The sequence below is a fragment of the Ochotona curzoniae genome, unplaced genomic scaffold (genome assembly GCF_017591425.1).
Source record: "Ochotona curzoniae isolate NIBS_2020 unplaced genomic scaffold, NIBS_Ocur_1.0 scaffold_3208, whole genome shotgun sequence".
Lineage (NCBI taxonomy): Eukaryota > Metazoa > Chordata > Mammalia > Lagomorpha > Ochotonidae > Ochotona > Ochotona curzoniae.
Genome location: NW_024467106.1, coordinates 30128465 through 30153740, shown reverse-complemented (window position 1 = coordinate 30153740; position 25276 = coordinate 30128465). Strand labels below are relative to the sequence as shown.

Genomic DNA, 25276 nt, shown 5'->3' with positions numbered 1-25276 from the left:
GCCCCACTCCAGAAGGGTGGCCTTGCTTCTGACTTGCCTGCTTTCCCACTTCCTAGCAGAATCCCCTAGAGTACTATGCAACCAGCCACTCACAGTGCCAACTTGTGTTCTCCATAGGAGAAAAGCTGTAACATCAGTGTAGAATTAAAACGAGAGACAATGGGAGCGTCAGATTCGGAATTAACTGGAAATCAGAAAAGCCAACCATCAGTCCCCATGCGCCCCTCCGGAGACCTCCCTGGAGGTAAATGGCTGTTTCTAAGGACATTTCCATGCTATCAGCTTTCCCTCGTTAACACAAATAGGATGTCAGGCTTTTTACACGAAAACCGAGACCAGGCAAGAGAGCCATGAAAGATCTTTTCAGGGGGGTAAAAATGACTTGATTCCTTTCTGAATTTGAGCCGTCACTGGATGTCTCTCTCAATATCTGTGCGGGAATGCTCAACTTCCTCCGCCAGAGGAGATTAGCTTGCAGTTGGATGCTTTTTGTCACCAAGAAGACATCTCAGAAATGACTCGTGATTTTCCAACCCAACAAGAGTTCCTAACAAGCGAGAGAAGGAGGTGCTCCCCAAACGGGTGGGCAGTGCTGCCCCAGGGAACAATGACTGGACATGCTGATAGAGTTGCCTGGGCATGCCATGCTAGTGAATGTTCTAGAAGAGATGAAATCATTGGGAAGCGGTGATGTGGAAGTGATTTTTTTTTTTCTTTTTTAGCTGAGAAGAATGAGTCATTTACAAATATTTGACTCTCAGGCAAAGTTCGACCTATCTGCTCTCTTTCTGAGGGATGAAACTAATTTTTCTGCAATTACTAAAAATTGTCAACTTAAAAGAGGCTTATTCAAAATATCCAGAAAAATGCCTATTTTTTTTTTGATGCAACTCCAGTAAAAGCACCAAATAAAAGCACACAGCTGTCTGCGGCCCTCAACCATCCCATCCGCTTTACCCTAAGGAGATGATGTTTACTAGAATACAACTCATTAGGTACGGCGCCTGTGAGGCCAGCAGGATTTTGCTTCTAGAAGCGCAAATGCATAATCAGAAGACCGAACCACTTGCCCACTTCCTTCTAGAAGGCAGATACAGCCCCAGCTTGCAAACCTGCCCTGAACCCAGCAGTCTTTCCACCAAAGCACATCTTTGCCTTAGTAAAAAAAAAAAATGTAAACACTGATGATGATGCTGAGCCTCAGCCACTCTAGATGGGAGTGCTGCTCACGGGCATCCATCACTCCATCCAGAGTGACTGCATGCCTGTGGCAGCAGGTATGAACTCAGGTAGGTGCTCACAGACACACAGAACACCCTGGGCTGGGTACTCACAACACACCTGTGAGCAAGATGCAGCCTTCACACAGTGACAATCAGAGGACAGAGGCTAGCACCCCAGCACCTGCACGGCTCAGGGGCCCCATCCCATCCCACCTGAGGCACTTGCCAACCCCGGGGCTGGGGGATATAGTCTTGACGCGAGAGATCTCTCTTCCTTTTGACTGACACATGGACCAGGTCCTTAGAAAGCAACCCTGACCTTCCTGAAAACCCCAACTCGCAACTGTGTCCAGTGAGGATTTCGACTTAATAACCATCCTTTCATGCCGGCAAGACAGCCGCGCAGCCCTTTGGCTCACAGACAAAAGGCGCCCGGCAGCCGCTGGCACGCGGAGTCCTTGGGTGCAGAGAGCCTGGGTCTGGAAGTCAGGAGGAACAGGTTCAAAGCAGTGGCTCGGCTCCTGCCTCTCTGCGTCATCTTGCTCAACCCCCTCCACTATTCCAGCCCTCATTTAGCCCAACTATAGATATGCATCCTGCTTACCCTGCAAGACCGTTACGCGCTCAGAAAAGATTTTGTAAAATATAAAAGGAAAAGGAAGTGTTGAAAATCCAAGTTCCCTAGGTGCTGAGGAATACTGGTGTGACACAGCACCCAATTCCAGAAGACCGGGCCCTCCCAAGAGGCTCCCATGAAACAAGGTGGCAGCCAGACCCTGGGTGGCCCTCTCCACGCCTTCTATGCCACTCTATGCCACGCAGCTATTCCTCCTAAGCCCCTTGGCCACCTGGAGTTCTGCAGACTGACTGTCCACCTTCCTGGGATGACGATGAGTCCCTGTCCACCCCAGGGACTTCGGTTGTCTTGCCACACAGCCTCTGAAAACCACAGCCACTACCCACCACACGCACGCTGCAATCTGTCACCTCGTGTGGGCCCATCAAATTCTTTTGTGACAAAAGAAAAAAGCAGTCTGTGCATGCAACAGCCCCCAGTTCTCCAGTTCAGAAACTCCTGACCACACTGTTTTAGAACTGAACTTGTTTCTTAAAAGGCAGTTCTAATTAGAGTGACATTTTGTCCACTGTGGTTCTTAGTTATGAAAATAATGAGCTATGAAATTCCAATTTATTGTTGACAACTTAAACGGCCAGGCACCGGAGCGGCGCAGAACTTCCAAGTGCCACTCTACCTAGTGACAAATCTATTCTGGGCCACAGGAGGCCGCAGGCTGGGCTGAGAAGCATCCCTGCCACCCCCCATCCCCGTAAGTCTCCAAGGGAGATGAGGAGGGCTCCAGGACCCTGCGACATGGGGGACCTAGCACTTGGATGTCCCCTTCCCTGCAAAGGTTTCAAACAGCGAGCGAAACGTCGGCTCATCAAAAACAAAGGAAGGGCCTTTCTCCTTCCCGCTCCCTCTGTACAATGAGTAGGCTGCACATGAAACCATCGAAGATGCACTCAGCCCTAGAAGACTGATGCTGAAATAAGCCAACATGTCCCTTCTCTTTCTCTCTCTCCTCTTAACTTATTTCTAGTTCTCTTCCAATTTCTATGCCTCTATCATTTAAAAAAAATCCTCTTTTCTCATGGGTTTCTTTTTTCCGCTTTCTATTTTTCTTCTATCTTCACTCTCAAAGAAAAAATGTTATTTTCTATTAAGGCATGTTTTCTCAAACTACAATGCAAGCCATCAGCCAAGGATTGTTTTCTAACCAGGATTGTGGCAGCGGGGAGGCAGAGGGAGAAAAAGGAGGTGTCAAAGAGTAAAGGTCTTCCCAGAAAGCTCGTGTCTGTCAGCACAGATCCTAGGTCAACAGCACATGCCAGGCGAAAAGCCTGTGGCCTCATTTTAGGGGCCCAGAGAGACACAGTCTTTTGGGATTTATCCAAACCCAAGTACTGACCAACTAGCCAGCTAGCTAAAGGAAACTGGACGGCTGCTACGTCTTCCTTGGCTTGCTTCCTCATCTTACAAGGAGCTTGCCCAGATCACAGGGAGGCTATAGAGAAAATATACATGGGGGGGGGGCCCTTACCCCGGCTGCATGCACCACCCCGAACGGGGGACCAACAGCATTGTTAGCAGTGTTCATGCAGCAAATCTCAGGATCAAATGGCAGTGTTCAAATGTCAGGTTTGAGAGTCAGCATACGTTTGGTTTTTCTCCTCTTTCATTAAGTACATATACCTAGGATGCTGTTGGTCACCACAAAGAAAACAGAACATATCCCAAAAAAGCACTGCTGTCAAGGTGAGGCTGACAAGAAGCCGGCACTGCACTTTGAAAAGTGCCAGTGCAACCCTGACCTGGGCTTGTATGAGATGTAACTGATGGATTTCCCACCGAGTCCCGCCCAGGGGTCTGAGCCAACCTAAGATGCACAAGGGAGAAGTCCCAAGAGTTTCCTACGCCTGACTTTTTCAGAATAATTCACAAGGCATTCAGGAAACATGCCGTGATCCTCCCAGGCTAAGTCTCCCAGTGTCACATGGTGCTATCGGAAGGGCTTTTCCCCCCCACCGCCCCAGGGACTTCTTGAATTGGAAGACCTCAGAAGGGCAATGAAAGGGCTACGCACGTCCACCAAGTGCAGCGCAGCCCTGCCTCTCACTAGGACACTGGCCCACTGGGCAGCTGCTGGGTCATGTTTCAGGTCTTTATATGAAAGATTCAAGGGAAGCCCTGGAGCTCCTGTCTTTACCTGCCAAGAATCTTGCTGACACAACCATGGCTGACCCGAAGCTGCCTGGAGATGTCGCAGGGCCTGACACCTTGATGAGCAAGTTCCACTATCCTTTGGCGGACTACATCCGGAAGTGGCCGTCCATTCACAAAAACCCCCCCAAGCTGATTGACTCCTCCATGTCCTGAAACAGATCACAAACAAAAGACAAGGGAAAGGGTAGGTTAGAACCAGTCGCACAGCAAAAGCCCCTTGCGAGCACCCCAGAGCCCCCTCTGCTCACAAATGGCTGGCAGGCTGGTGTCTTCTGCCTAGAGTCCAATCAAGCACACTACCCAGGGACCCCAGATTGCTTTGTGAAATTAATCTCAGCCTTGGTCCATCTGCAGCTGGTCAACTGAGCCGTGGCTACTAGCAAGCATCCCGTTGCTGTGCTTTCCTTACTTCCTGGTATTTGCCTTGTAATTATTTTTTAATTCCACAATGAAACATACCAAGACCTCAATCTGTACTAACGATGGGTATAAAGAGGATGCTAAGGTCTACAGAGGAATTTTCAGGGCAAAAATATGGTTTAAAAGACATTGGATTTAAGGGGAGAAAATGAAATCTTTTCCTTTTAACAACTATCTTTTAAAAGTGAAAAGGACTGATCGTTATTTCAGGCGGGAAAAAAATTTGTCATCAGCAGTCTAAGCTCAAGACTTTAAAAAAAAAAAAACAATGTTTTAACAGTGCCTTGCAGAGCACAGAGATGAAACTCAACCACCGCCTTGATGAAAAAAATAAATAAAAACAACAACCTTTCTGCAGGAAGGTGAGGCTGACGTGCGGACTTGACTGGGCACCCTCTCGGAGCACACAAAAGAAATGGAGGCTTGCGATTCTTTACACAACACATTTGAGTCTGCTGCCTCTGGATTTGTTTTAAAGAGGCTCCCCTGGAATTTGGGGAGTGTTCTGCAACTGGCAAGCAGCTCTAAGTTGCTTCACGGAAAATAAAGGAGCCAGTGAAAGCTTCTCTGAGTCCCACGTTTCACAAGGATGCTAAGTCAAAGGGATCAGAGCGTGGGGCGGGGGGGAACATGTCCCTTTTGCCCACACAATCCCGTATCCTACATCACAGCCCATCTGGAGGGACAAGAGTCCACAGAAGAGCCTACCCCATAAACACAGAGCGAAGCCATGTACCAACATCATTGACCTTGTAGCTGTTAATCAGCTACTAACTGATGTCGCTGAGGACCGGAGCCAAAAGCCAAGTTCAAGTATTGACTGATGCTGCTGGCAGCTCCGAGGCCAAAGAAGGGCAAACCTCTTCCCAAGCTGGGCTCTGATGAAGACAGGGCTGCACAGGCAGAACTAATACATGCCAGAGGTCACAGGGACATCCATACCCCAAGCCTAAAACATCACTTAGTACCCTCCTCTCAATTATTCCAGCCCCGGACTCAGGTTCATGAGCAATGACTGAAATTGTGGAGGTAAAAACATCCACAACACATCCTGCATTTTAAAAATCAGCCAAGCAATTTTCTGAAGTTTCCCATAGATATTTCTCAGGATGTCCAATCTTCGGGGCTTATTTCCTGGAAAACACATACACACAAACACACACACACACATTGGTTTACATCCCTGCACCCCTTGAGTCCAGTTGTAAGCCTGATTTCTCTGATTTGCAAGACAAACTTTAATTGTTCTGCAACACCCCAGGCATAAAGAAAAGGAAAATCACCCTGAATAAGATTTGCAAAAAGAAACACAATTGCCCAGTTTACCTACACCAGAAAGCCTGCAGCCCCCAGGTCAAGAGCCTTAGGATGGCTTTGTCTGGGGCTGGGAACAGCCAGTTAAAAAGGAGCCGTATGATCTTTCCAGTGCAGAGGGGATTTAAGTAAAAGAAAGTAAATTCAAAATCGATGTGAGCTCATCTGGGAGGACAGAGGGCAGGAAAAAGGTCCTAAAACACACAGTATGCTCTGGGAGTCTGGTCCATCCATAATAGCCTACTCCCTGTACCACAAGCCACGGAGGTTTTCTGCCCAAAATCCAACAGCCACCTTCGGAGGACGCCAAGAGCCCTTGTGCAAGATGCGTGGGAGCTTTGGTGAAATGTTTCATTTCTGAAAGGAAAAGAAAAAATCCTAGAGTCTCTTAGAGACTAGCCTCTGCAGAAGGGATCAGGTCCTCCATCACGGGCCTCAGAAACTTAGCTACCAAAGCCCCTTGCACAGTCTGAGCCGAACGTCCACTTGCACAGCAGGCCAGTATGACCTGGGAGACTCCTCCCTCCCTCAACTTCCTGAAAGACCCCCCCAAAGCCACTCCGGGGGCCCTGTCTTCCTGGCCACAGTGTTACTCAGTAGTACAGCTCAGTGCCAATGGCCTGAGGGCAGCCACTCAGTCTAGAATCAGGGGAAAAGAGAGACGGGAATGGAGGGGTGATTAAAGTTAGAGAGAGGAGGCAGACAGAAGAAAACAGTAATGTGGTTGGAGGATTACAAGGATTGGAAACTCAGTGCAACAGAGAGCAAGCCTGGGAGAGAAGCGGCTGATTCAGCAGGCAGAGGGCAAGCAAAAGGAATGGAAAAGCCCAGATTGATGGCTAAAAGAAAGGTAAGTGTGGCACAGAGCTAGAGGCCAGGAGGGGGGGAAAAAAGAAAGAAAGAGAGGAATCCCAGGAAAGCAGTATCTATCCAGAGCACGGGGGACCTCTGTGGAGGGTGACCCCCTGGTCTTCTGCAGCTCCAACCTCCAGTCGCAGCTCCTTGAAGAATCCAGCTATCAGCCCTGTCTTCTGTGCACTCAGACCAGCTGCGGGTTCACGCCATGTAAGGTTGCCGGGGCCTTGGCTACACGTTTCAGGGGAAGTGGAAGCCAGAGTCCAAGGCACACCTGGAAACAGACACTGGGATCCCAGGGAAATACAGGCCAGTCCCAACAGGGCAGCCCAGCCCAGGTAGGGTTTAAAGAGGGACAGTGAAGAAGGATTGAACGGCAGGTGCCCGTAGGACCTCTAGGCTCCAATCTGGAAAGGGCTGACCCCACAGATGCGCCTCAGGCCCTGATAAGGACCTGCTGCCCATCAGGAGCCCATCCCACACCCCAAAGACCCAGGCTGGCCATCAAAATCTTTGAGGTAAAGAACCTGAACTCCAGGACCTACAGAACACTGAAATTCCTCCTACTGGCCCCAGAGAGGAAAGTGGCAGGGCACACAGGCCAGCAAAGAGAAAAACACGGTGACCTCTCCCTAACAGACTCCCCAGCTGAAAGCCAGGCACAGCCAGCTGGGCCACAAGCTCAGATGTGGTTGGACCAGTCAGCGGGAGGGCCTTGAACATGTGCCATCTTACCTACCGAGACCACAGCCCTGTCTACAATCTGCGACTGTCCTGCTACCTTTCATGGAATCCTCTGACCTCTCATGCTTTCCCCCACATTAACTTCCCATTAGTTCTTTTGTCTCTGTGACCTCAGTGACACATTCTGTGAAATGGGTATAACTGAAGGTTTAATGTCCAGGTTTCTGAGGCTGGTGTAGGACACTGGCTACAACAGCTTTAAAGCTGCTAGAAACCATCAGGGGAGAGAGCCAGGGGGTGACAGGGAGAGGAAGGAAACTGGATTCAAACACCTGAAACCAGGGAGTGGAACTCTGCTCTGTCGCACCCCACCCTCCACTAACCTCAGAAGCCATTTCCCAACAGGGCCTGGCTCTCCTTACTCAACCTACCCTGGGATAAATTGGCAGGAGGAGGAACTGAGAAAGGCCACAGGGAGAAACTGACCAAAGCCAGGAAGGAAGGGAGGGAGGAAGGTGAGGAAGTGAAACTTGAACTGGGCCCCTGCTGCCTTAAGCACTCCTCTAGAACCCATAGTGCTCCCCCCATCTCCCTCACCAGCAAGTTGGGGGGGAAATGCCCCAAAGCTGGCTGACACCCTTTGGCCCACACCATGCAAACAGCTTTGAGTATCAGAACCACTGGGTCATTCCAGAGAAGCCAGGAAGCTTGGCTGGCTGGGGCCCAGCCCCCACTGCCCTGCCTAGGAGAGTGGAAATGGGAGGAGGGAGCACTTCCCAGGGAAGAGGAGGGGGCAGACTGCAGGCCAGAACGGGGAGGCACAGAGCCTAGCCGTTGGCTAACCCGCACCTGGTAGGGGCTGCCTTCTCCACTCTGCTGCACAGCAGCCAGCAGCCCACCAGGTCTCCTGCTATTTCCCCAGGGAAGGAAAGGAGCACGACCTCTGGGCTGCAGAGCTCTGAGCAGAAAGTGGCAGCCAGCTAGGGCCCATGGATTTTCCACCGGTAAGGAGAAGGGCTCAGGAGCCTTCCCACCCTATCTTGCCCCCTAGTCTCTTTCCTCAACTGAGCTGAGGGCCTGCCCATCTCTCAGACTATCGCCCCCAACTCGTTTGGTTTTGGGCTCCCTCTGTGATATCAAAGCTTCCCAGGGCCAGGCTCAAGTCGGAGGAGCAGGAAAAGACTGCAGACACAGCGCTAGGGTCCCTACAGCCTGGAAATGGTTTGGGCGCAAGTCGCCAAGCAGCCAGCCAGGAATCGTTTGGGCTAAGACCAGAATAAGCTGCTTCTCCGTGCCAATGTCCCCACCGCTGTGCTGAATTACCAGGCAAATTGACACAAAGAGACACTGACCTGCCTACAGCCAGCTCCATCGGCAGCCTTCCCCTGCCTGCCAGGCCACTGGGCCCCGGGTAGCAGACATCGACACTAGCTCCGGAAGCTTGCCTTCTCTCCAACCGGGTCTCTGCTACCTTTGTTTAACTGGAGACCCACAGGGGGAGTAGCAAGATCCCCTTCTATCTGAAGGGAACTGGAGGGCTTGGAGAGGGTTCCCAACCAGTCACGGAGCAAATCCTTGCCCTGCAGCGAGCAGAGACCCGCACCGGTCACCAGGCCGTAGAAGCCGGCACCGTCCCCGCCCGCTCTGCAGCAGGCAGGAGAGAAATTCGATTCGTTCCACTTGGAATTTCCTCGCCATCACCGATCTCCTGTGAGCAGTTAACTCACCGGGAGCTGAGCACGCATCTCACAGGAGGCCGTGCAGCTGGGTGACCTGGCCCGAGGCCGGCAGAGCCAGGCAGCTGGCCAGTGCCTTGCCCACCACAGAAATGACCCTTCCCGTCTCCTACACACAAGACCTTTTCAGAAGGAGGGGGTGCCTGTCTGGTGACCAACTGGCTTCTTCTTCCAATCTTTTCTTTTCTTTCTTTCTTTCTTTCTGTTTTAAGCAATAAGTTGTCCCCGAGGCAGGCATCCTGCCGAGCCAGACCCACTGGGGTCTTTCAGGGTCCCTGCCTGAACTGGTTTAGCTCCCAGAGCGCTCATTCGTTGATTTTCCAAATCCTTCTCCACTAGCTCCAGGACGGCTGGGCTGCCCCTACGCCTCTCAACCTGGTCCTATTCACACCTCTAACACACACACACACACACACACACACACACACACACACACACACTCATGGTCCCACTTGCCCTCCAAGTGCCAGCCCCGATCAACCCCACGCCAGAAAAGGGCGCCATCAGGGTTGGGCTGTGGGGCGCTGTTTCTGAGCTGCAGGCTGACCTCTCCCTCCAACTTGGTGCCCTCCAACTGGCCCTGCGCGGAGCCCTCTGCGAATCCGAGCTGGGATTGCTTCGGAGGTTGTGAGAATTTGGCGTCCGCAGCCGCCTGGAAAAGCTGAGGCTTCAGCGCCTACGCTGCGGGTTGCTGGAGGCGGGATTCGCCGACCAGGTGCTCTGGCTCCGGCCGGCCGACCGTGTGGTTCCACCGTCCCCTGCCAGAGCGTCCTGACTTCACAAAGTTGACTGCGCAACTACCGCGGTTCCAGGGGTCCTCCCGGCCTTGTGAGCACTGCCCCGCGCAGTCCGGCACCCCCACCCCGGTCCCGGCCGGAGAGTGAGAGAAGCGAGCTCGCCGCCTACTTACTATGCATGGATGCAAACGGGTCGTGCTTACAGTGTATTTCCATCGGGGCGCTCCAGACTGCCGGCCGGCCCACGCCGCCGCTTCCCGGCGCCAAGGGGCTGCCCAGGGCGGCGAAAGAACCGCACTACCAGGTCGGACACTGTGAGAGCTGGACTCGGAAAACACACGGCCGGAGGTCGCTGAGAGCTGCGCGCCCAGGCGGGGACCCGCGCTGGCGCAGTCCGTCCGGGAGTGGACGCCCAACTCCGCCTCGCCTTCCTCCCGGGCTGGCTCAAACGATGGCTCCCGGCCCGGCCCGGAGTAGCTGCGGCCCAGGCGTGCACCGCTCCCGGGGCATAGCGTAGGGACCCAGCTCCTGGAGGGCTAGGAGCCCCCTGGCCAGGGGGAGGCCGCTGCAACGCCCAGCCCTCGGCCCTTCTCGGGGAGCAGCGAGGTCGGCGCGCGGCCAGGCTGGTGCCGCTGCCTCGGGGCCGGTTCCTCCTCGACCCCTCGGTCTCCGCCAGATCCGTCCTCTCTCGGCTTTCCGAGTCTCTGCGGCGCAGGCTGGCTCTCCGACGTCTCCGGCGAAGTTGCGAAGAACTTGCTCTCGGCCGCGCAGTGCCCGGGGGCGAGCTCCAGGACGCTTCCGTCCGGGGCCCGGGACGCCGGGGTCCCCAGCTGGGGCGCCCGCACAAGCCTGGGACTCGGCTCGCTGCCTTCAAAGTTGGTACGGTCCCTTCGGCTCCCCCATGGCCCGCGCCAGGAACGGGGCGCGACAGCGGTGGGCTCTTGCGCGCCTGGGGAATCTGCCTCACGACCAACCAACTCCACGAGACACCTTCTGTCCTGTCTGTGGGGCCCGGCTACACCGACTTCCAAGCTGCCTCTTCCCGGACGGCCGCCGCGCCTCCTTGCCCAAGGCGCGGGGCGAGGGACGGAAAGGAGAGCGGAGGGTCCCCGCTACCAAGGCCGCCCGGACTTGAGGGGCTGAGGTCGAGCCGCTGCTTGCTTGCACTGGCCTCGCTGGCCGCCGCCGCCGCCGCTAGCCCTCCGCCTGCTCGGCGCGCACAGTGCGCCACCGCGCCGCCCCGGAGCCGCTTTCAGGACCCGCTGCGTGTGGACAGCGCCGCCCGGGGCTCAGCCTCCCTCCGGGCGGGGGCGGGGCGGGGGCTGACCTGCCAATCACGCTCCACCCGGCCAATCTGGCCGGCGGACGCGGAGCCTGGCCCGAGCCTCCGTGCCATTGGCTCAGCCACCCTTGGGCTCCGCCTGATTAGCCCATACCTGGGCAATGGGAGAGAATGGGGGGCGGGGCCCCGGCGGCGGCGCCACGTTCATTGACAAACGCGCGCACAGCGAAGGGCCTGGTCGAGGACCGCCGAGGGGGGAGGGCGCCGCGCACGGCCTGCAGAGTCCCGCAGGCGGCCCTGCTGAGGGTCTGGGGGTGCCGGGGAGAGGCACCACCCCCTCCCGGCCGAGGCCTTGGGGTTGCGGGGACGCCCTGAGGCTGAGGATGCGCAAGGTGGGGGGGGTGAGGGTAGGGGGCAGTCGTCTCCAGCAGGGAACAAAAAGCAGGAAATTAAAAAAAATAATAATGCATGTTAGAGAAAGACCAAGAGCACACTAGACACGCGGCTTTCAACTCTGGGCACACATCTCTGCCTGTTCTGACCCCCCGACTTTCCTTATCTACAAAATGGGCGGAGTTGAGCTAAGTCCTCTGGGCACAGAGATGAGCCCAGCAGTGTCCAGCGTCAGTAAGGCCCCAGCACGGCGAGTGGGCGGGCTCATTCTGCAAGGGTTCCACCCCAGGGCTACAATGCCGCAGCTCCGAGCTGACCTTCTTCCCTCCCAGGGAAGTTCCTGTCACTTGTGTGACCAAATAAATGGTTTTCAGAACTTTGTCCAGCTCCAAAAGGTCTTGCACCAGCGAGTCTCAGCTTCTCAGGGGAGCTCTCAGACTCCGGAGACAGAGGCAAAGGAAACAGACCTTGAAAAGGAAGCAAGTGACGGCCATTCTTCCCGCCTCCCCTCCGCCCCCAGAGGCCACAGAATCTGTGAGCCCCAGGCGTCCCTGGGGAGGCTCCCAGCAGCTTTGTGGGAGTGATCTGCTGCAGGCTCGATTCCTAAGGGGTGACCCTCTCCTAAGAAAGGTAACCCTGCCCAAGCAACGGTCTACGGTCTACGTTTTGAACCCCCTTCCCTCCCCACCCTGATGATTGGCTCTTCCCCTGCCTCAGTTTCCCACTCCCTCTGACACCCCTGTCTCACTTCTCCCATACCTCTATCCTGGCTGGGGCCACCTTCTGTCTGTCACTGTTCCAGTCCCAGCTGCCCCTGACCGGTAGACAAGTTTCCGGAGCTGACACCCGCCCCCACCCTGACAGGGCACAGCTGCGGAAAACCGCCCCAGCTGGCCCCTAGGGACCCAGAGGGAGACTGCTGAGGGTGGCTGAGGGAGACTGTGTGGGGGGCAGGGGAGCCATTTCACCTTTGTTGGGGCGATGGAGGGGGCCTACTGCCTAGGTTTTACTGTTCTGCTCCCCACCTTGGAATGGGAAGGTCACCAAGGGACCAGGGACCAGGCTGGCTTAGGGTCCCAGGGTTGGCTTCCCTGTGAATCAGAAACAACTACAGAAGTCCGAGCCTCCTCCATCCCACTCCACGTGTGGCTCTGCATCCCTCCTGGAGAGAGTGCAGAAGCAGGCTGAGGGACAAAGCTAGTGACCACACCCTCCTACCCTCTCTCCTTCCCCCTCCCCCACCCTGGGTCTTCCACTTTGAATTCCACCCCTGGCTTCTCCCCCCTTGAACTCAGGCCTACAAATCCAGTGTCCTAGCCCTGAGATGCTATGCTTTCCTCGTGTTAGGGATACCTGTTAGAGATACACAACCTGATTAACGACCTAGCCAAGGTCTCCCAGGAACACAGCTAGGCCAGCAGGCACTCTCAGAACCACAGGGGGTCGGGGGTCATGGAGGGTTGTTCTCTGATTAGAGCCTTAAGCCAGCGTTCCTTCCCCACTTCCCCTCCCAGTGTGACTTGGGCAGAATCCCCAATCCCCTCCCTGGGGAGCACTGCAGGTTGGGACGGAGCCACAGCACTACCCCCAACAAGATGGGGATCTCAGATGCTCCATCTCACACGGGTGTTGGGGCCCCTCCGAACGACAAGGTCTCAGTCTGATCTTGTTCACACACCTCCGGTTCTGTGGACCTGGGGTGGAGCTGGGGTGGTTATTCACATACACTCCCCACCCCTGCCTGGGGGCTTTCAAATGGAAGGTGCAGCCACCTAACCCAGACTTAAAGGCCATCAAATGGCGGCCCAAAGAGGTTGGGGACTCTCCCGAGATTACCCAGCCTGGTGTAGCCAGAGCTTGGGCGCCTAGCCTGGCCACCCTGAGAGCCACGGCCTAGGTCTGGAAGAGGAAGACCATCAGGGAAGCGCCCATCGCCAGGTCACTGTCGCAGCCTCTGAGTGCATGCGGTTCAGCCTTGCTGTGCGCTACAGTGGCCTTTCTCCAGCGGCAGGGTTTGGGTCTGGCCCTGTGCTGAGCGTGTGGGGCAGGGAGCTGGGGTGGAGAGCTCACAAGACTGAGAAAGTGAAGACATCCTCGAAGAAAGCCAAGGCACGCAATTGCCTTTCAGAGTTTTCCTGTTGCAAAAAAAAAGCCTCAAATAGTGTGTGAGGCCAGAACACACCTTCTCAAAGTGCCCAGTGGGAGTGTGTTTAGCCTGTCCAGGTCTCCCACCACAGGTAGCTTGCCCAATCCTATACCTTTTCCAACAGTAGGGGTGGGGAGAAGGAACTGGGGATGTTCCAGTTCATTTTCCAAAAGGAGGGAGCTGCAAGGGCCAAACATGAAAAATTCTTGCCTTAGAATCATGCCCAAGTCCCTGCCCCTCTCCCAGACTTCCCTCCCCTAGTACCAAGGAGAGGTGAGAGGAGGAGATCCTTAAATGACCCTGTGTGGTTAGGGAGCACCAGCCCAGTCTGGTCTCAGGCTCGCTGCCTGGAGATCACATTCCCTCTCCACCACGTCGCCAGGGAAATTGAGGTTGGGGGAAGGAAAGAAAGGGAGATGTATTAGCTCATGAAAGTTGGAAGAGAAAAGAGACTCTTAAAAGAACTGGACCGGGCAGACTCCTGGGACACCTTTTCAGCCCCATCCCCTTTCTCCAGGCCTGTGTAGACAGGTGGAAGTGCAGTGTTACCTGAACTGTCAGGCTGTCCCAGGAACGGACAGCCCTGACCCTGACCCCTGGGTGAGGAGGCGTGGCTCTCAGGATTTTAAGCTCTGGTCAGCCTAGAGCTCCCCCCACCCGCCCCACCCCACAAACTCCACCCAGGCCAGCCTGCACAGAGGAATGAAATGCTTTATTGATTAAACGATTATTCAGGCGATTGAACTAATCAAAGAGCCCATCGACCGCCATGAATTACAGTCTTCGTAGACAGCTTGTCCGGGAAGGCAGCTTGCGAGTTATTCAGGCCCTCATGGCCACTAACCCACCTCCCCGCAACACACACTCAAACCCTTACGCACACACAGCACCTGGTGCTAGGAGTCCCACCTACTGAGGGGCCCAGAGCCCAGGCAAGGGGAGCTGACCACCAGGAAAGGAGGATGGGAGCTGGGAGTTCCCAGGTCCTTCTTCCCCACCTTACCTCGGGGATGTTCTGGCTTCCTGAATTTAGACCTATGCCCTCACTTCTTAGTCACCATTGCAGGGAGTTGCCCTGAGTTTGGACTCCAACTGTACCCTCTCTTTTCTCTGACCTTTATTTGGGACTGAGATAGAGGCTAGAGTTCCCAGAAACCCAAGAATCTTTTTAGGTGGTGTGTGTGTGTTCCCAGAGGTTGGAACGGTGACTTAACAAGTAGATGAACCCCACTTCATAACCCTTATGTCTCAGAGCAAAGACCTACGATGGGCATACCAGGTCATGTGCCAAAAACACCAATGCACACAGGCACTTGAGCTGAATGCACAGGCTAGGCACCCATGTCCACCCACTTGTGTGCTCCTCCATTGGAGCGACACCCACAAGATACGCCCTGAACACACAGTGAGTATGTACAACACACACACACACACATTGGTGCTGGAGGCTTATCTAGCGCTGGGGGCCCCTAGAGAAGTTGTCTAGTCCGCTGGCTGCCTACCCTCATGGAGAGCTCTGTGTGTAAAATGATAAGTTCCAGGGTGCCCGCTCAAAGCAACAGTGCACATGGCACATGGAGGGGCTCCACACCCCCACCTGGTTCAGTCTCCCATAGAAAGAGACCCAAGCCTGAGCCTGCACACACCTTCACCCCCAGAGTTGTAGACACCATTGTCACCTAACATTACAGAGCCTAGCACAATCACCCCATTCTTGTTTCCTATGACAAGAAGACACACATCTTCAAAGAAGCAAATTCCCTTCTACCAATGGTACTCATAGACACCTTAGGATTTTCAAACACATACACACAAACCCCAAGTCATAAGCACACACTACCATCCTCACAGCCATAACAATACATACAGCACACAAACTATTAGATATAAACTTAGACCTTTTAAAGACCCATACACAGGGAGGGACAAACCCATTGTCACTCATGTACACACTGAGCCCCTTATAGAAACACATACCCAAACTTGCACCCTCTGATGAGCAGTAATATCCCAAACAGAAAACCCAAGTAGATTCTTAGACAAACACACCTGAATGGATGAGCAAAAAGACAAACACTCCCCAGACACACAGCCAAGACTTGTGGAAAAATGCTCCCCACCGACCCACCCCCTCCTCCTCCGGGGTCCACCTGCACCGCGAGTCAGGGCCCCGTTGGGTTCCAGCTAAGCAAATGTGGTGTCCCCCGCCTCGCAGTCCTACCTGTCCTGCAGGTCCGAGGGGTCGGGTAATTTTTCTCTAAATCCATTTTGGTTTTTCAGGACTTGATGGAATGAACGGGGGAAAAAAAAAAGTTTCCACTTTTTCGTGCCCTTTTATTTATTTTTTATTTTTTTGGTGCCAGGGGCCGCTCACAGGTCGGAATAATTCAAGCCTTCCGCTCCCCCGCCGAGCTGGGGTAGCTGATCACTGAGCTGAAACTAAACGTTTTAGGTGGAAAAAAAGCGTCCGAAGGCACCGTGAAATGATTAAGGAACTAAAGAGCTTCTCGCCATGTGAGATCATGTCCTGTTCTCGCCAACATCACAAGATGTCCCCAGACAACGCCGCGCCCCCAGCGCGCCGCCCCGCACCGCCGGCCCGGAGCGAGCGCTGAAAAGGGTGTAGGCGCTGTGCACCCAGGGCCTTGCTCGGCGTGCCACAGACGGGGCGGACCGGGCCGGGCCGGGCCGGGGCAGAGCGGGAGGCCGGGAGAGCAGCAGCGCCGCAGCCGCGCCGCCCCGGACTTTTATAGGGGGTTGGGGGGGAGGGAAGAAAGGTTTCAGCCTGCGCCGGGCGCTAGCCCGCGCACCTACGAGAAGGGACAGATCGATGCCGAGCCCGGAGCCCCGAGCCTCGAGGCCGCATCCTCTACTAAGCCCTGCGTACCAGGGGGTCGCGCTGTCCTCTGAGCCCGTGAGCGGGGGCAGGTGACCATTCCACGAACAAATACCGCTGCGCAGGTGGACGCAGGCCGGGTTTTTTTGTTCTTACGGAAATTAACTGCTCTGCCAAGCAGGTGCCTTGGAAGATTGGAGTGGGGGAGGTTGAAGGCGGCGAACGCAGAGGCTGGTGGTCTTGCCACTCGCACAGTGCCATGCAGTATCCTCAGATTCGCCCCTAGGGCGGCGCCGTATCCCCGGGGTTCTCATTCACCCCACCCAACCTCCCGCTTACAGCTCGGAGTACAAGTCCCCTGACTCCAGGGCGGCCCCTTAAGGCTCCCCAGGGCCCAGCATCCCCTCCCTCCGCTGCACGCCGCCGCCATGTCTTATTCTGGCCTGTGAAATGCTGGAAATAAAATTCGGGGCCTCTGGTTTGGAGCACCCAGGAGGAGCTGAGCTTACTCAGAAGGTCCCTGAGACGGGTGGACACCTTACCCCGGCATAGCCAGGGAATTCCACTGTCCCCAGACTCCAAGACAGGGCGCAGGCTCCGAGCCTCAGGATTTGATTCCTAAGGGGAGATGGGCTGGGTAGCTATCGGGCAGAGGTGTGGCATGCCCAGCCCGCTCCATTCGACCCAGGCTCAAGGCTCCCCTCTCACGGCCCCGGATCCCCAGCCCCGCGTTCAGCTGCTCGGCTGGGCCACTGAAAGCCTGTGGGGGCCCTCCCTAACCCCCGTTGCCGGGCGGGGGGAGGCAGGTTCTCTATGGCTGGGGAGCGCTCCGCAGGAGGACTTCTGGCCCACCGGACAATGGCAGTTTCCGAGAGTGACTCGTCCTGGGCGAGAGTGTTGTTGTTGTGTTTTTTTTTTTTTTTTTTTGGAGGAGGTGGTCACGAGGCCGGGCCACAACCTAAGGGGAAAGAGCTCAGAGCAGGAGGAAGGGGGGCGGAGGGCGACGGGAACCGGACCTCGCGTTTAGCCACTTGGCAGATTTCGCCACGATCGGAAACGTGGCTGTGCATTCCCGGGCGGTGTCCCCATCAAGTGCTCCGCGCAGTCCCCATGCGCCGCCTCCTCCCTACAGCCTGCAGGTCCGAGTCCCTACTCCGAGTTCTGACTTTGGGCCACTTCCGCACGCTCGCCTCAGGGCCTCGGCTTCCCGCCCTCTGGCCTCGCCCGCGCCGGGAGGCAGCGCCGGGGAGGAGCGGCTTGTCCGCGCCGGGAGATCAAAAGCGCTTCGGGAACTGACACTTCACCCCAGGCCGGGGGCGGGCGGGTGTGGGAGTGTTTTGTTTTGTTTTTTTCTTTCTTTCTTTCGTCTGTTTAGGGGGTTTGTTTGGTTTTTGTTTGTTTTCTCTATTTAGTTTTCACTATTTAGGAGAGATGCTTTTGTTTCGGGTGTGTTGCAGGTTGGTTTTTTCCTTTTTCCGTGGGACTGATTTTTAGCGAGTTTCCGCTCTGTGGGTCTAGGGTTATTTTCGAGGGGGGGGGAGCTTTTGTTTTCTGCATTTTGATTTTTTGTGGGTTTGCACTTTGTGCCTTTGTAGGTCATTTTTTAAGCGTGTAATTTGGAAGGCTTTTCTAACTGTAGGGTTTCGGTGCATTTTGATTTGGGGTTAGTGAATGTCGCGCGTGTGCGCTGCGTAGGTGAATTTTGTCTTTGAGTGTTTTCTTGTCTTCGATTCTGATTTTGTTTCCAGGAGCTGCGCGTTGGGATGGGAGTTGGAGGAGCTGTTTTTGCCTCCACTTTTTTGTCTGAAGGATGTCTTGGCTTTGTGGGGTTTTGGGAATAGGATAGGGGAACGCACTCGGGATGGCCTGAAGATTAGGCCGAGCTGCAAGAAGGATGGGCCCGCCGCGCCCTCCGAAACATCCGATCCTGGCGCCTCCGTTTCTCGCTCCGTGCGCTGGACACGGAACACGCGTGCGTTCCCGAGGGGGCGCCCGTTGCTACCAGGTTCTGAAATATCGGAGCTCAGGGTCCGGGTTCACAGGGTTCCCTCGCGGGGTACCCAGGCCTAGCCTGTTGGCCATGGCCCACCCAGTCGGCTGAGGTGGGAGGTTTGTGTCCTCTTGAGTCCACCGCCTCCCGCCCTGTCCCCACCCTGGACTCGCACAGTAGGAAGCCTTGGAAAGGCTCCCGCGGCGGAGCCGGAGACAACGAAACCACTTCGGAGGACACGGAACTGAAGCCGCCGCCCTGGAGAGACGGTGCAAGGGGGCCGGGGCGAGTGGAGCTTGGGCGCAGCGCAGTGTCGGGATGCTGCAGAAACTGCCCCTCTCCCCCTCGCCACCTCCCTGGCCCGCAGTCGCGGAATCCTAGAAACCCAGTTCCGCTGCGAGTTCGGTTTGGAGAAGCCGCTCTGGCTTGCGACCCTGGACACATCCGCACTCGCACACTCGCTTACCCAACCGGAGAACGAGCGAGCGCCAGCCGCGCCTCGCCAGCAGCGGCCTGCATGGCGGAGCCAGTGCGGGCACTGCCTCCAAGGGAAACCCAATTTGAGTGACAGGAACTGTTCTTGAGGACAGAACCGGACCGTTGTCTGTGTCACGTTGCCGGCAACCTCGCCACACCTCGGTTTCTTTCACGCTACGCCAGGGAGAAATCGGGAGGTAGAGAGACCCGCTAGCCAAGCGTGGCGAGAAGCGACCGAGAATGAAAGAAGGAACGAGAGAGACGAGGGTGGGGAGGGAAAGCCCGATCCGAGGCCCGGAAAGCGGGCTGATGCGGGGGCGCCTGCAGGCCCCTGCACGCTGCGGCATTCTAGGACGCAGAGAGAGCACCGGCCGAGAACTGAGAATGACGCAAGAAGGCAAGCTGCAGACGGCGCTGGCCTAGGCCCGCCGCGAGCTTCCCTCTAGCCGGGACACCACAGTCCAGACAGCGAGAGAGAGGGAGCCAAGGGTTCAAGGGCGAACCGGCCACACATCGCAGGGTTCCAGGGCCTACAAAACCCAAGCCCGGCCTTGGTCCCGGCCTTGCGCGTCCTTCCCCACTGCAAAGTTCCTCCCGGATCTGCAATCTAGCAAACGCTAGGCTCCTGCTGGGCCTTTCCTGGGCACGAGCCCGGGAGAAGCCGCCGCAAGGCCCTCTTGCTGAGGTTCCCGGTGGGAGCCCGTTCTGCGGGTGGGAGCATACGTCCAGGATGCAGGCGAGGCCCCGCCCTCTGGCTGCCCCGAGACTTGCAAGAACTGGACTCGAAGGTTCGGGGACCCGGCAACGCGCACGTGCTCCAGCACCTGAAACAGGCGGCGCCCCAAGTGCCCAGCTCCGCCCTACCTCGCTGGCTGGGCCTGGAGAGTGATAGGACGGCGAGAGAAATACCGAGCCGCGACGGGCAGATCCCGTGCGGGATAAGTTAGGGACTTGCCCATAGGTCCGGTGCCAGAAGGGTTGGAGGAAACTTTCCATCGCGCAGCGCAGAGCGCAAAAAAAAAAAAAAAAAAAAAAAGAGCAGGGTACGGGCCACTAGTAGCGATCACGGGAATTCAGGTGGCGCGGCAAACAAGGACTGAGCACTAGTTTGGGTCAAAACAAAAAACAAACGATTTCTGTCACCGGTGGGGTCCTCTGCACCTCAAGGGCTAGGAGTTTTGGCTCCTGAACCGCGTGGGCACCTTGTGTTGGCGACCCGCCACCCGGAAATCTTTGGGTGGGTGCTGAGACACGCGCTGGGGCCGCGTTCAGGGAGCCGGGAGCTCCTGGCGGGTTCTGGCTATTGTGATTTAACTTAACTGGTTTTCTCGCTTTCATTCAAGGTGTGATGGAGAGAAGCCTCCAAGAGCGCAGACCAGGGTCGATTGGCTGCGTTCATTTCAACTCCCATCCAGTCCTTCTATTCACTTGGACCGCTGAATAGAAGGTACACATGGCAGACGTCAAGTAGAGGACATAGGCAGGACTCGCAGGAGACGCGATTCCAAAGCAGCTCTTGGAGAATTCTGAGCTAAAATTCACTCTCCCGTAGTAGTTCCATTCAGCATCTATGAATATGGAAAACGGGCCATTGTATTTAAAACATGCCAGCACTTCCGTCCCTTAAATCCACTCTTCCCTTCCAAGAACCCAAAACGCGGTCCTGGGAAGGCTGTCTGGTATTCTGATGGTTTCACACTGAATCAGATGTAGACCCGTTTTTATTCCACTTTTTATACTTCCTTTTAAATTCAACGAGATCACCCCTGGTAGGTAAGAAGGTCGTACCTGGCTCCAGAAAGGTGACATGCGGATGCCGTCTCTCCATCAGCGTTCCCATGTTAAACTGGTAGCTCTCCCTCACGGTTTCTTCCATATCTCCGAGTCATGTGAGCTTTAAATATTCATGCGCCAGCCCAGAGCTACATCACTTTAATGTGTTTTAAACTAATTCTATTTTAATGTAGTATCATCTGGTCCCTTGAAGGACAGGAGTATAGGGGAGCCTACTTCACACTTGCAGTTTCGAGTTGGGGCTGGCAGAGAAGGCTGGCGGAGGCAGCCTCTGAGTAGGCCCTTGAATGTTCTCGCACACTTCTTTTGCCATTTTCCCCTCCTAACTTCAGAGCTGTGGGAGCGGCTCACAGCAGGACTTGGGATGCCATGTGGACCCACAAATTGTCCAAGTGAAAACCTTAGTTTCCCAGATAGGCTGTGGGCTGATTTAAAAAAAAAAAAATGTATTATTTTGAGGAGGAAATCTTAGAACGAAGTCAGGGGACTGCAGGACGTAAAGCCTGGAGAAGGTGGCCAAAATCAACGGGTGTCCTCTGCTTTTTCTGTTGTTTGTTTTTGTTTTTTAGATTTGTTGCTAATTATCTTTTGTTTATGGGCTGGAGCAGCTGTTTGCTGGAGGAGGGAAGCAAGGCTTTGGGGCCAAAGGGTCCTCTTGGAGATGAACTCTGAAGCCAGTCCCCATTATCTGGAGACAACCCAAAGCGCTTAACTTCTGCACTTGGTACGGGAGGTGAGATGCAGACCCTTGGAAATGGAGCACAGAAAGCCGGTGTCTCCTATCCTGATTTGTTCGTGGTCCAATGAAAGCCATTTGGAAGACCAAGCTGCTGCAAGGACGATATGAACAGAGAACAAGAAAGCCATTTTTTCCCTCTGAATTGGAACATATTTCTGATGGGACTTAGAACACTTACTCATTACATTGGGGAACTCCAACCCACTATTTCCTGAGATCCAAAGTGGGACGTTAAATCCTGTTAAAAGTTCTAAAGACAGAATCTTCAGACTAAATTATTCAGACCAAAATGTCGTGGCAGCTTCAAGTTAAAACCAATTTTCAGATATGTGTTGGAGATTTTCAGGTGAAATCTTCCTAAATGTCCCGAGCGGGAGGGGGGAGGAGGATCAACTAGGGAAGATCGGCTTAGATTTTATATTTACAGTATAGGTTAATATATATACACATAGGAGGTATATGTTCACATATATTCTTTGCCCAGTCAGGCAAGGAGCTCACAGCTGGGCTATTCTTTCTTCAAAACAAATTCTTAGAAACAAGAATTTGGTAAAGGGAAAAAGAGTCCCCCACCCCCACCCCCCTTTTTTTTCTCCTAGTTTGGTATGCCAGTTGGTATTTGATTTCTCATGCAATTTACACATAGATTCCTTGTACCCTGCAAAGTGATAAAAGAGAACAGTTGAGTCAGGGATGAGAACCTGCCGGGGTCCTGCAAGCGGTGTCTCAAAGCACCCCCTCAGACACAGGTTCCTAGTGGTGGGGAGTTGGCTGCCTTGAAATAGGGCTGACCTTTTGTCTTTTGACCTCTGATGCATGAAATTAGGTAGCAAAAGAAAATGCCAAGAAAAGGATACAAAAACATGGAAAACCCAGTCCTGCTGGACAATAGTCATTGTATCAGATCATAGCGAAGCAGCCTGTTCTGCTCAAGGGCTTGTTTAGGAGGCTCCTGGTCTCTTCCTGGCCGGGGAGGTTCCTGTCCTCCTTTGTGGGCGATGATCTGCATTTGTTGAGGGTTGGGGGGAGATTAAGCACTCTTTTTAATTAAGCTCAGAGCTGAGTTTTGTCCTCAAAGCCTTTGCTCCCTCCATTTCCGCAGAGGCCCTCTGGGTCTGTGCCGCGCCTGCCAGCCAGCCAGCGAGCCAGCTGGAGCAGCTTCCAAGACTCACAGGAAAACTCTGCCTCCCACCCCCACCCCTTCAAGGCTCTTATGGCCACCCAGGCCGACGCTGAATCCCAGCTGGCATTGAGGCTGGGGAGGGAGTATGTTTTCAGGTACTGAAGGGTCAGATGTCCCAAATATCTGGCCTTCTGCTGTCCCCAGACTCCGGCAGGGAGCCTACGGCTACTGAGGATTCCTGTCCCCTTGATCTAACAGGCAGCCTGGTGCCTTCCCATCTTGAAAACCAGAAGGGCATAGAATGCCGCTTTGCTCTTCACAGCCACCCAGGCAAGGGCACACTCAGCATAAGACTGCACCACAACATCACTGGAGCACACATCAGAAAGAGCCCTCACTTTAGACCATCCTGTGAGGATGGGTGGAAGCAAAGGGAGGAGCCGGCAGATCCCCACACAGCAGGTGGTCAGGCAGCAGGGAGGGGATGGGGTGGGGAGGCACTGTGGACAAGTGGAAGAGGGAGGAGAGAGACCTGTTTGACCAGGTGATCTAGGATGGGCCTGCCTGGGGGAAGAGGATTTGACAGGGTAAAGGAAGACACAGAGGGTGTAATTAACATGCCCATTTTGCAGAGAAGGCTTCTGGTTATCAGCACAAGAACAAAATGCTGGGGAAGGACCTGACCAAGGGCTGGGGAGATGCGTGGGTGTGTGATAAGAATGACTATCACTTCAAAGCAAGGGAGTAAGCAACAGGAATGAAGGTAACACCTCACCTGTGATGGCCAGCAGCTGCAGGATGAGCACCTGGAGCTCAAGGCCACAGGAGGGGGAAGTTCATGTCATCTGCTCCTTGTAGGGTTGTGCCTACACCTCAGCCTGGAGTGATACCCACATGCCACAGGAAGTCCCCCACTGCCAGGATCTCAAGATCCCCCTTCCCGGTCCCTTGTGGGTTGGAGAGGAGAACTTCCCCAGGAGGGGAAAAGTTCCATCTCTCCACACCAGCTTTCCCAGCCATAGCCCATGCCATTCCCTTACTACCGTAGCTTCCATGTTTCTGTGTGAGAAGAATCACATGCAGATCCAGGCACCTCAGACCCAGATCTTGATGCAGCAATGTGGGACAGGGCTTTCAACCTGAGCAGAGGCACATGCAGGGTGTAGCTGACCATCTGTTGGAAAAATACTGGCTTAAAAGTTTTTCTGGGGCAAAGACCAGACCACTGTATGACTCAGTGCCCACACCCCTTCCTGCCCCCTCATCAGGCCAAAATCTGTCTAAGCATCAAGGACCTGGGAACTCCATCAGGGTGGCTGCTACCAGATCCCCAAAGAACCAGCAAACCAGCAGCCATGTTTGCAAACCATCCCCCAACGTGCTCCCAGAGAAACAGCTGTGGCAATGGATGTGTGCCCTCCTCCCTTTTTTTTTTTTTTTTTTTTTTTTTTGCTTATTTGAAAGGTGTAGTAACAGGGAGAAGGAAAGGAGAGACCCAGAGAGAAAGAGATCTCTCTGCTAGTTCATTCCCCAAATGCCTGCAACAGCCAGTGCTAGGTCAGACTGAAGCACAAGGCCTGGAACTCCACTAGCATAGCCTATATGGTGGTAGGAACCCAAATGCTTGGGCTGACAGCTACCACCCAGACCCATTAGCAAGAGGTTGAGTCAGAAGCAGAATGAGCAATCCCAGGTGATTTGGTAATAGAATGTAGGTGTCCCAGGCAGGTCCTTAACTTGCTCTGCTACAACACCAGTCCCCCAATTTTGATCCAGTTCTATTTGCAAAATAATAATAATAATAAGTTTTTTCTTCATCCTACGGGGAAATCAGAACTTCCTGCCTTCCAATTGTTCACAGTCACATCACAGAAATAAGCCTACAAGAAAGGAGCTGATAGGATTTTAATGAAATATAATTAGGAAAATGAAGGCAGAGTTGTTCCTTCCTGCCAGAAGACATCTTTTTTTTTTTTTAACATGAGCTCTGTTTTTTCTCCAAAGATTTATTTGCTTTTTATTTATTTATTTATTAAATTAGATATACAAAGAAAAGGCAATACAGAGAGAGAGAAAGATCTTCCATCTGTTGGTTCACCCGCCAAGTGGCCGCAACAGCTGAAACTGAGCCAATCCAAAGCCAGAAGCCAGGAGCTTCTTCTGGATCTCCCATGTGGGTATAGGGTCCCAAGGCTTCGAGCCATCCTTTACTGCTTTCCAAGGCCACAAGCAGGGAGCTAGATGGGAAGTGGAGCAACCGGGACACAAACTAGCACCCATATGGGACCCCGGGGCACTCCAGGCAAGGAGTTAGTCACTAGACTATCACACTAAGGCCCAGGAGAAGTATTAAGAAGAGTTCTCAAATGAGAGTGCTGGACCTGGGTGTGGGAGACTGACTTTGGAAGCTTGGGAGAAGGATGCTGAAGACCAATGGTTCCATGAATTAATGGGAGAGAAAGAGAGAGAAAGCGCTCTCCTGCCCTCTGGTTCACTCTAATTGGCTACCACGGCTGTAGCTGAGCTAGTCCGAAGCCAGGAGCCAGTCTGTCATATGGGTGCAAGATCCCAAGGACTTGGGCCATCATCTGCTGCTTTACCAGACCATAAGCAGGGAGCTGGACCAGAAGTGAAACAGCAGGGACTCGGACCAACGCTCATATGGGATGTCAGCATTGCTTACCCAGCAGGCCACAGTGCCAGCTCCACAAATAAACAGCTGTTTGAGTAAAACAACTTAAG

General features: G+C 54.3%; 1 protein-coding gene and 1 long non-coding RNA gene across 10 annotated transcripts in view; one reads left to right on the top strand and one right to left on the bottom strand.

Moving 5' to 3' along the window:
* PAX5 (paired box 5) overlaps positions 1-16036 on the bottom strand; it is a 156020-nt gene extending 139984 nt beyond the window's left edge. For 6 of the 7 annotated variants that reach the window (XM_041004431.1, XM_041004432.1, XM_041004435.1 and 3 more), the window contains exons 1-2: positions 15797-16036; positions 3992-4157 (exon numbers count right to left, since the gene is read on the bottom strand). In XM_041004431.1, the coding sequence (XP_040860365.1) occupies positions 3992-4157; positions 15797-15842 (212 nt within the window). In that variant the 5' untranslated portion in view covers positions 15843-16036. Of the gene's footprint in view, positions 1-3991; positions 4158-9927; positions 10259-15796 lie in introns of those variants that run through there. The other variant, XM_041004433.1, reaches the window with a different exon arrangement.
* A 757-nt stretch (positions 16037-16793) lies between these two features.
* Positions 16794-21763, top strand: LOC121144923. Of its 3 annotated transcripts, none has more exons than XR_005881931.1 (3): positions 16794-16940; positions 20222-20325; positions 21242-21763. It is a non-coding gene; the product is annotated as an uncharacterized LOC121144923 (long non-coding RNA). The 3 variants fall into 3 exon arrangements; XR_005881933.1 differs by lacking the exon at positions 16794-16940 and adding an exon at positions 17463-17550; XR_005881932.1 differs by lacking the exon at positions 16794-16940 and adding an exon at positions 17563-17735.
* The last annotated feature ends 3513 nt before the right edge of the window (positions 21764-25276 follow it).